Below are 11,018 nucleotides of genomic sequence, written 5' to 3'. Positions count from 1 at the left end.
CCATCCCCTCAGTTTACAGGCTAAAGCATCGGCCCAAACCACTGCTCCTTACGCTTTTAAGAGAAAACTCCTTAGGTAATGCATATTTTCAAATATGAGGCAAATCTCAATTATGCACACTTAATCATAGGTTAAGGTCTTTGGTAAGTAAAATATTCTTATTTTATAAAGGATGTTCATTTTGGAATCTTCTTTGATTTAAAAAATGTGTTGCTCGAATATGTGCTGTTTGCTCAAAGAAGAAAACAAAGTCTTCAGAAATGGTAACAAAACAAACAATAAAGAGAAAAACCTCTTGAGGAAACAGCTTTCCATTGACCTTCTAAATAAATTCCACAAGGGGGCGAAAACACCTAATGGTCCGGGGCTGCAAAGTTTTTATTGCAAAACTGGCCACCCATAATAGATTAGTGGATTAATATTTTTCTCTAAAGGATCTGGCCTTTAATGTTGACATCAATTTATAGCCATCCCAGGCGTTTACAGTAGTAAAAGTCATGGAGACCATAAACTTCACAATAGATGTCAGCCTTCTGCTACCAGTGCTCTAGCCCAGCACCCCATAAACAGTGGTGATTAGGTAACTGTTCTTCAAAGACCCATCCATAGCGCTAACGTCTTTATCAGTTCCGGCAAAGATACTGTCACAAGGATTTTATCAGGCACAAGACAGAAGTACACGTTTTTATTAATGTGGACTTATTTTTCTGACATGTAGCTATGAGGTTGCACTGCGGCTTATCATTGATCTCTTCTTGAAAATCAAGCATGGAAGGTCTATTTTTGGGCAAAGCTTAAAGAACAGAAGCTCTCTTGTATCATATTAGAACTTTTTGACAAACAGCCAAGGTACAGAGGTCAAATTTCCCCATATGCTATAAGCAACTTAGTAGGAAGCAAGACCACAAAAGGTTTTGCAAATGTCTGCCAGTAGCCGGGTGATCTAGGTCACTGTACAGGTTTCATTAATCAGGTTGTTGAAACAAGGAGTTATTTTTCTCTGCTTAAGAGACCTGCAGATATCACGCAGAATCTGCTCAATTGTCGATCAAGAAAGAGTTTTTAATGAAACAGATCATTCAAGTGAACCGGGGTGGGGGAGCATTGTATTTGTACTGAAGACAAATTGTGCTTTTTAGCCCAGCTCCTCTGTTTGAGTCCTCTGTTCTGGTAGGGATGGGCTCAAGAGCTAATAATAGTTCCTTGGGCTCTGCATCTCCACATACGTGTTCCGGCGTTTGAGCAGCAGGAGGAATTTAGTGACAGAGCAGGTGTTGTGGCTTATTCCCTGGCAGAATAAATGGTGAAGGGTGGTGGCAAGACAATTTTTTTGCTTCTTTATGCAAAAAAACAATGCCTTTAATCGCTTTCCTTTTTTCCTGGCACTAGTGAAAAAGGATAGGAGTTGCTGTATTAATATGTATGCAAACATATTTTTTCACTTGAGCCTCTGGAAAAAAAAAAAGAGAAAGAAAAACTTACTGTGAAAAAGCTTAGCCAGAAAGATTTATAGCTGATTGCAGATTTAGTATTGACATGTCTTAGCTGAAGAAAACTTCAGCTTTAACTATTACTGTGGAAATCTGGATCAGTTTTTCAAGTGGGGTAAAAAGAGTTTTGGATGATTCAGTATATTTTCAGAAATTATTTGAACATAATTTTAAATAAGAAAGTGTCAATTATAGAGGTATATAAAAAACCCAGTGGAGTGTGTGCATTTTAATTTTACATGGCCTGCCTTGGAAATAGAATTATAAAATGTAGATGATCTAAATTATACTTAAAGCAGCCTTTATGCTGCTTACTCTCTCGTAACACTTCTAAATATCCGCTCTTCCTGATTTCTTATAAACTATGGAATTTAAGATGAGAATCGAAGTCTAAATGAAATCGTTTTTTAAAGCATTATTTGTAAGATTTTCTTCAACCTACATTTTTTACTTCCCCTAGTAAGTTACGTATAAAAGTCTGTATTTGTTCTTGAAGGTAGGTGTGTTGCTCTTATAAACATAAGATAAGCCATGGAAACATGAAGGAGAAAAACAAAATTCCTTCTCCTTCCACCTGGGATAATTTGAGATTTTCACACTATTTTTCCTTTGCTTGATTATATAAGGCAAAACTTGACACCCACTTAGTTGTAGCTATGGTCTTCTTGGTAAGTCATCTATCTAGGTAAAATTAAAATATTATTTTTAGGTGCTTTGCATCCCATGCATGCAACAGGAAAAGCTCAGAATTCAGGAGAACAGGGCATGCTTAAGAGGGAACATCTTGTAAAGACTGTAATTTGACCTTTGAGTCAACCTGAGTACATTTTAAATATTATAGGACAAAATGGAAAGCCTCAAGGCGGAATTCTGCCCCCTCTTCCTCCCAGAACTATAAACCAGTCAGACACTGTTTCAGAGATTACCCTAGAAAATATGTACCTATCCTTGGCACTTTCGCTGAAAAATAAAACTATCATCACTGGAGATAAAGGTAGATTTGTATTTAATGCCACCCCCATCAATCAATCAGTATATTATTCCAATCTACCTCCATTTAAGTAGTTGAATCAGATAGAAACAAACACTTTTTTTTGCCTCCTGTCCATTGAAAATGTTGAATATTGCAAACCTTTCTAACTCTGGAGTACACTTGATATGATGGCAATTAAGAAAAAAAGAAAAGCACTGTGACAACTTTGCAGCTTTTGATTAAAGCACACCAAGAGGCATGTTACAATGATAACAATGAAGCATTATGCCAATTATGTTAAATCCTGCTCTCCGCTTAAGCTCATCATGACCTGTTTTAGTGTCCTGTAATTTATCCTTTGGAATGCTTACTCTCATCAATAAGGTGTTCAACTCAAAGACGGGGAAAAAAGCCACCAAAGGTAACAATCACTCCCAAATGACTTCTAGAAAACAAGTTATTTCTTAACTTTTTATTGACATTGGCAAATTAAAATAGAATAAATTAACAAGTATTTTTTCAAAAAAATGTTTTGTACAAAAATACTGTCAAAATTTCCTAAAAAGCTTTCAACACAGTAGTATCTTTTCATGTACTGAATATAACTATTAGCACAGTGTCAAAATGTTGAAGACAGAAACAAAATAAAAATCTGTGAAATGTTTGCCACTGACGACATTCCACACCCTATTATCATCTGTACATATGGGGGTGGGGGGTGGGCAGGGGGGACAGCCAACTTGAAAGTGAACAGTATGACTTTTCCTGATCCAGAACAGTTTGGCCCACATCTGTTTAATCTTCCAGTTTAGCATATTTTAAAAATTAGTCTGTACTCAAATGCATAGTTAAAAAAATGAAGCGAGATGGCAGAGTTTGTGCAGTAATATCTGCCCTTCAAAGTTCATGCAACCAACTAATGCAATTTTTCCTTTCACTCGTAAATCTGAATGCAGTTCAGTCATTTGAAACCATCTACAAAATCCACAAGATTAAGCAGTTTGCCAAGATTAATATCTAACAGTTGAGCACTGGAGAAAGTGAGGGAAAGGAGTAAAAACAAACAACGAAAAAGACCAAGTTAGCTAGATATTTCAACTACATAAGGGAGGTGAATGTCAAGGCTACAAAAACGAAACAAAAACAGGAAAAAAAAAGTGGCAGCAATTTTTTTTAAACCAATTTGTACAAGTTTATAGTTTACTTTGTTTCCAAGTTCTCAAACCTTTCAAGATCTGAAAAGTGAGATACTGTGTCTAAGGGAATGTTTCTTTTAATTCACACCGAAGAAGTTGGGGGTTTGATTTCTTTCGCCGGGGTTTCGATCGAGTCAACAGCTCACTCTGCTAGGCTGCTGTTTGCACACGAAGTCCGTCATAAAATCAAACTCGTTTTGCCCCAGCCAGAGTTCGGGCAGCTCTTTGATGCGGTCCAAACCCATTTCTATCACCAAGGACATAAGAACTTCCTCGTCGATGAAATCAGTGTCTATGACATTGGGCGGCAGCATTGCAGCAGGGACGTGGGCCACGGAGGCGGGCATGTTGCTGCTGCCGCTGCCGCCGCTGCCGCCGCCGCTGTTGCTGCTGCCCGCGCCGCCGCCCGAGCTGCCGCCAGAGCCGCCGGGGGTGCTGCTGCCGCCCGAGCCGCCGGGGGTGCTGCTGCCGCCGCTGTGCTTGGGGTTGCAATCTCGGAAGTGCTGGTTTGTCCCGTTCATCTGGTGGCCTGCAGCAGGGTGCAAATCCGGCATGTAGTGGTTGTGGGGGTAGGGGTGATGGTTGAAATACTGGTTGTTGAGCTTCTGCAGCTGCATGCTGGCCGGCAGGGAGCCTCCCTGACTGGCCACCGGGGGGCCCATGAACTGGGAGTTGTTAAACCTGGCCGCGGGGGCCAGTGCGCTAGGGGGGTGCCCTCCGTTCACAGTCCCCGGCCCCATCGCATGCCTGATGCCGCTCGTGGCATTCATGTTGCCCGCGCCGTAGTGTATGTGCTCGCCCATCAGGGCGTTGAAAGCGTGCTGGGGCTGCTGCTGCTGGTGGTGATGGGGGCTCGGGAACTGCCCCATGCCCATGCGGTGGGCAGGGTGGTGGTGCAGCCCATTGGTGCCGTCGGGGAAGCGCCCGTGGTTCATGGCCATCATATGGTCTGCCATTTCCAGTCCTGGAAGTGAAAAGGGCAGACGATGAGACCCGCGCCACACGTGTCGCCCACCACAGCGCACCCCACTTTTGCCCGCCTCTGTCCCCCAGGATTCCCGGGCGCACGTCGGCTGCAAACCACCACCCCCAAGATCCCACTAGCAGCCGGTGCACCCGGGCTCGTCACCACGGAGGAGCTGCCACTCATAACACAGCCGAGCGCTGCATAAACAGCCCCTTCCCCTGCGATCGGGCGGGGGGACCCGAGCCCACACCCCCTCTGCTCCCCGAAGTGGCCTAATAAAGGAAGTGCCCCGTAGCCCTGCCGCGAACTTCAGGCATTAAATCAGCCCTCCTCATCCTGTTGTTGCACATCCTGTTGTTATTCCCCAGCTTCACCTCACGCTCTTCCTCCGGGCAAACCCTGCCCTCGGAGGACTGGGCTGGCAGGAGCCCCAGCCAGCTTCGCCCGTCGCGCTTACCTTCCGTTTTTGCAATTTCTGCTCCGAAGACCGAGGGCGGGCTCGTCGGGTCCAGGACCGGCTCAGCAGCACATAGAGGGGGCCTTCTTGGCGTGCACAACGCTTCGCTGTCGCGATGTCGGCGCCGAGGTCTCGCAGCGGCCGCTGGGGCAGATTCGGAGCCGTTCCCTTTTATTTCCCCTCCGCTGCCCTCACAGCTCGGCAGGACCGCCCGGCAGCTGCCAACAATGAGCTGTGTTTCTTAGGGCTTTGGCCACAGTTAATATAGGCATTTCAGTAAGGGCGGAGCGAGAGCCTCCAGGGCGGGCGGCGCCAAGACGCGGATTCCGGAATGCCGCGGACACCCTGGACCGGGTCTGGGAGCCGCGTCCCCGCCACCCGCGGCACGTGCGCAGAGGCTGCGGGACCCAGGGGCCGCCCCGTCGCCCCGTCGCCTCCCGACTCTGGTTTCTTCCCGGCCCAGAAACGCGAGGTTAGCTCAGCCACCCCCGAGGCATGGGGGAAATCCTCCCCGGCCGCCCCGCCCGAAGGTAGCGCCTGCCCGGATAGGAACGAGGAGAGCTCACCGCCCCACTCTGGTTGGAGCTCCCCACCCCCAGCTCTCTCACTCGGCTCACAGCGATCCGGCCGGCCCTCTACGGGAAAAGGGGACTCGCTCAGCGCCCCCGCCCGCCAGAGTGCCCTTCTGCCTCCCCGGTTTTGCAAAAGCTTCCCCAGACTGCGAAGAATGGCTGTGCTTCCTCGAGTTGGGTTTTAAAGACCTGGACAAATAATGCGCCCTTTCCTGAGTCCCCTTTCCTAGGCTGTGCCTTTGTGTTTTCATACGGGCAGTGGGTAGACCTACTCTAGATCACCGCGTGTAGATGCATTTTTTTCCTCCACTCCTTTCAAGGACAGGAGCTGGGGGCGGGGAGCGGCAGCGGCTGCAGGTGGACGGAGCGCGCTTGCGGGCCCGGCCAACCCCGCTCCCGCGCCCTGGAATTCCAGTCCGCGCTTTCGGGCCCACCCGCCGCTCCCGGGGTACGTGTGCTTCTGCTAAGTTTGCGTTTGCAGCTCTTGGTAGCTTTGGCATCCGAGCTGAGGCGTCTCTGCTCTGTAAACAAACTCAGCGATCCTCGTCCCCAGATCCACCTTTTTGCACATACACAGTTACTTGCTTCTGCTGTTGCCCTGGATCCGGGAGGTGGGGGTGTGTGCAAACTTGCACAGCCTCCCTCCGGGCTCTGCCTGACGGTTTGGGGTTGATTTAGAAGCAAACGGGTTTGTAATTAAGAAATTCGAGGGCTGAGTAAGGCTGCTGCTGCTGGAAAAGGAAAACAAATAGATAACATGGTAATCGCTTTGTAAATAAAGTCGTTCTGGAGGTGGGCACGTAGCTGCACGTCCCGGATGGCACCACGCGCACACACACGACTGGGACTCTTCCTTTTCAGTGAAATTGTTCAGTGGGGCAATAGGCGATAATAATAACCTTGCTTTCAGAACGCGGTACAACGAGCCTGGTCGCCCGTTTGGTTCATTGACTTGCAAATAAAACCCTTAACACAGGTCTGGGCTACTACCCAGTCGGAGCTCTCTGGTTTTCTCACATGGGGAAGCCGAGTTGTTTCCCCAACACCATGATGGGGCTGCTCTGAGCTTTCATATTGCTCTTTATGTGGTAAAATCGAGTTTAGCGCTCTGAATAAGGACTTCTGGGCAGTTGTTCTTCATAACTCGATAGCCATTGAAGACTTCCTGCTGCGAAGAGCGAGTCCGCCTCCCCGCCCCCCTCGTCTTTTTCCCCCTTCTTGCACACGAGACTTTTAAAGGCCCTATTTCTTGAGGTCTGGAAATTCTGATACATCTCCCCGTTCAGGAATTTGCAAAAGAGACCCAATCCTGATTACTTTCGTCTATGACCCCTCTGTCTTTTCCTAGTCAGGCATATTTTTTTAAATGTTATTCCTTTTTGTCTTTTCTTCTTTCCTCTTCCAGGGTCTCCGGCAAACCATGCATGCAAATAATTTTTAAACCTCAAAAATATTTACTTTTTAGAGATACAGGCACAGGACACATTGCATTGTTAGTTGCAACAATTCCCTATTCTCCTAACCTCCCACCACCTTTGCCTGTAGGTCAGGACATGCAGTTTACCGAATCAGAGGCTTAGGTACCTGAAGGGACCACTTCCTATAAAAAAACAGATTCTAAAATATTGGTCAACCCCAGCCTCAAAAATCACGGGATTGTTTACTTTCCCTTCTTTATACCGCAAGTGTTTTTAGACACAAGGAACAGCTTTTGAATGTCTAATCTAAATTCCTCTTGCAATCACTAAGGAAAGGTGGAGCTCCATCCAGCTCCCGTGGTTCTACCTACTATTGGGAAATCCCTGGAAAGGTCACCTGCCCATCCCCCATCCCTTAAAGGAGAACAAAATAGTTCTGGGACCAGCTGGTTGGAACATGGCATGCTTTGTTCATTTATTCTCATCCATCCGTTGAACGTGCTCCAAGTGCCAAGCGCTTTCTTGGTGCCTGGAGATACAAACAAGATAGGAACTCATGGTCACGGGGAGAAAACTGACAAACAGGCCTTGAACACACTATGATAAATGCCACAACGGCATTGAAAGAAAGGGCTTTGGAGAGCACATAGGAGGGACACCTACCCTGTCCTGGGGGCTTTGGGAAGGCTTTCCGGTGGAGATGGTGACTAAGGGAAGGCCTCAGGATGAAAGGAAGTTTCGTCCCATTAGGAGTGGAGTGGAAAACTTATGGTTAAGGAGTTAATGCAAAGATGAGAGAAACAAGGTTGGACAAATATGCTGGGGCCGGATGCCAAGGGCATTGTGTCCTCAAGCTGAGAAATTTTGCTGTATCCCAAAGACAATGGGAGGCAGGTAAAAGCTTGCGAAGCCATGAGATAGGAAAGATTTGGGTTTTAGAAAGATCAGGGCAGTACTGTGGAGAATGGTTAGAGAAAGTAAGACAGGAAACAGGAAGTCCAGTTAGGGGGCATTTACAGTAACCCAGGGCTCCCAGAAGTTCTGTGTAACTAGTGTTTATCCTGTGAACCTGGGTGAGCGAGTGAGTGGTCTGTCTGTGGCCCTCACAGATGGCTGTATTTGTTTCCCAGAGCTGCCATAACAGAGTACTATTTAGGTTGGTGCAAAAGTAATTGTGATTTTTTTTTTTTGCCATTGAAAGTAATGGCGAAAACCGTAATTACTTATGCACCAATCTAATACAAACTTAAGGCTGATCAAGCTTTAAACAACAAAACATTGTTGTCTCACAGTTCTGGAGGCTAGAGGTGCAAGGCCAAGTTGTTGGCGGGGTTGGTTCTGAAGGCCTTGAGGGAGAATCTATTCCATGTCTCTTTCCTGGCTTTTGGGGGTTTTCCACCATCTTTGGTGTCCCTTGACTTGTACATGTATCACACTGATCCCCACCTTCATCTTCATGTGACTTTTTCCACCCCCTGCCCCCTTGTATGTGTATCTCTGTGTCCAAAGTTCCCCTTTTTACAAGGACTCTGGTCCTTTTGGATTAGGGCTTCTCCTACTGGCCTCATTTTAACTTGATCACCTCTACAAGCTCCTGACTCCAAAGAAGGTCATATTCTGGAGGTTAGAACTCCAACATATCTCCAAGATATTTTTGTGGAGATGCAATTCGACCCATAACAGTGGTAAATAAACTGAGTAACAGAAGACCCCTGCTGCTAACAGAGAAAGTTGCCACCTAGAACTCTCTTCCCAGATGTCCTACTGGCCCATATTCTCATTTTTTCATGTCTCTGCTCAAATATCACCTCAACAAGCTCTTCCTGACTATCCTACCCAAATAGCAATATCTCTCTTGTTTCCTTGCCCAGCTTTATGTTTCATCTTAGTGTGTCTTCCTGCCTAACATGCTGCATGGTAAATTGACAGTTTACTGCCTTCCCCACTAGAATGGCACCTCCATGAGAGCAGAGACCTAGCCTGGTTGTTCACTCAGTGTCTGAAACAAGCCCTGGCAGGTATTACTCTTTTACTAACTGATGGGTGAATGCATGAATAAAATATGGCATTGGCACTATGGGAACCCCAATGAGGGGCCAAGGAAGACTTTCTGGAGAAGGTTACTCTCAAGGCTGGAGGTGGACCAGGTGCAGTGGCTCACACCTGTAATCCCAGAATTTTGGGAGGTTGAAGTGGGAGGATCACTTGAGCCCAGGAGTTTGAGACCAACCTGGGCAACATCTTGAGATCTTGTCTCAACAAAATAAAATTAGAAAATGAGCCAGGTGTGGTGGTGCATGCCTGTTGTCCTAGATGCTGAGGAGGCTGAGGTGGGAGGATCGCTTGAGCCCAGGAGTTCGAGGTTGCAGTGAGCTATAATCACACCACTCCACTCCAGCCTTGGCAATAGAGTGAGACCTCCATCCCTTCTACCTCCCAAAAAAAGGCTGGAGGTAGAAAAATCAAGTGGAAAAGGAGAACAGCAGCTTACCTTTGTCTGCATAGTGGCAGCCACTTGGGCAAAACTGTTATCTGTTTGGGAAGATGACTTACCTGGGCATCACTGGCTGCTGAGTAGTGGACAAAGGTCCCCATTGGTGGGAACTTTTGTCTGAAACAAGTTTTTAGAGGTGAATCTCTGGCTTTAGCTAAAACCTGAATTGAGAAAAGGCTGACTGAAGGGCCCAGCTTCAAAAAATATATTGAAAGAGCTCATACTTGTGTGGTGGAGCTGGGGAAGGGGGTGGGGTGAGATTTAACACTGTATTTTGTACTTTATTTAAATTATCTCAACTGGGTGCAGTGGCTCATGCCTGCAATCACTAGCACTTTGGGAGGCTGACGTGGGAGAACTGCTTAAGCCCAGAAGTTTGAGACCAGCCTAGGCAATATGGCAAAACCCCAGACTCTACAAAAAATATAAAAATTAGCTGAGCATGGTGGCTCGTGACTGTAGCCCCAGCAACTCAGGAAGCCAGGAAGCTGAGGTGGGAGCATTACTTGAGCCCAGGAGGTCAAGGCTGCAGGTCGAGGTCGAGGTCGTGCCACTGCACTCCAGTCTGGGTGACAGAGCAAGACCCTGTCTCAAAAAGAAATAAAACCCAAAAAACAAAACAACAAAATGAAACAAAACCCTAAAGCTCACTTAATCCTCAATGTAAGGAGTAGGGATTAATTTCATCACTTTAGTAAGGAGGACTTTGAGTCTCAGAGAATCTTTTAAAAATAAAAATAAAAACAATGAAAAACATGGCCACCTTCTCAGAGGGAGAGGAATAGAGAAAAGAGGAGAGAAGTAGCCAGAGAGTCTGTTAATACATGCATATAGGACAGAGGCCCTATATGCAACCTGGTGTTATCTGCAAATTGAATAATGTCTTACATGTGGTATATATGTCAAACTGAGATGTGAATATCACTTTTAAACATGTAAACTTGGTTCTAATTCATAAAATACAAATTCACTTGAACTTATTACCAAACTCATAATAGTTTTTCTGTCTTTAGGTATTTTTTCATTCAAGAAAAATATAGCCATTATCATGTAGAAGTCAATGAAATGTTTGTATTAAAGGGTCTTTGAATTGATGAAGTTGGTACTATCCCGCTTGAGAATTTGATTAAAATAAATATTTTAGGATGTCATTCCTGGAGTTCTTGATTCAGCAGGCTGGCAGTGGGGCCTGAGAAGCTATATATATTTTTTAAAAGCTCCCAGTTGGTTTTGATATTTAGTTAGGTTTGCAAACAGCCAACCTTGTTTATAGGTTGATGACAACTGGATTCATTCTCACAGGGTTCATGGGTGTATTATGAACCTGGTTCACCCTCATAATGTCCAGTTTCCCTGAAGTGCCACCCGTTTCCTCCCCGCCTCCCGCCCACGACTGGAATTTTGCCCATCTTTGAAGGCCCAGTTCAGATGACATTTCCTCTTTTTTAGTC

The 11,018-nt window shown here is 46.0% G+C and overlaps 1 protein-coding gene across 1 annotated transcript; it reads right to left on the bottom strand.

Moving 5' to 3' along the window:
• Positions 1–2,920: 2,920 nt before the first annotated feature.
• On the bottom strand, positions 2,921–10,033 carry CITED2 (Cbp/p300 interacting transactivator with Glu/Asp rich carboxy-terminal domain 2). Its single transcript, XM_050787431.1, has 3 exons — positions 10,030–10,033; positions 5,084–5,324; positions 2,921–4,623 (listed from the first exon to the last, which is right to left on the bottom strand). Exon 3 carries the CDS (start codon positions 4,613–4,615, stop codon positions 3,794–3,796), a length of 822 nt encoding a protein of 273 aa, XP_050643388.1. The 5' UTR covers positions 4,616–4,623; positions 5,084–5,324; positions 10,030–10,033; the 3' UTR covers positions 2,921–3,793.
• Between the last annotated feature and the right edge of the window lie 985 nt (positions 10,034–11,018).

This window comes from Macaca thibetana, chromosome 4 (assembly GCF_024542745.1).
Source record: "Macaca thibetana thibetana isolate TM-01 chromosome 4, ASM2454274v1, whole genome shotgun sequence".
NCBI classification, from domain to species: Eukaryota; Metazoa; Chordata; class Mammalia; order Primates; family Cercopithecidae; genus Macaca; species Macaca thibetana.
Note: the sequence above shows the minus strand (reverse complement) of the source record. Positions and strands in the feature narration are given on the sequence as shown.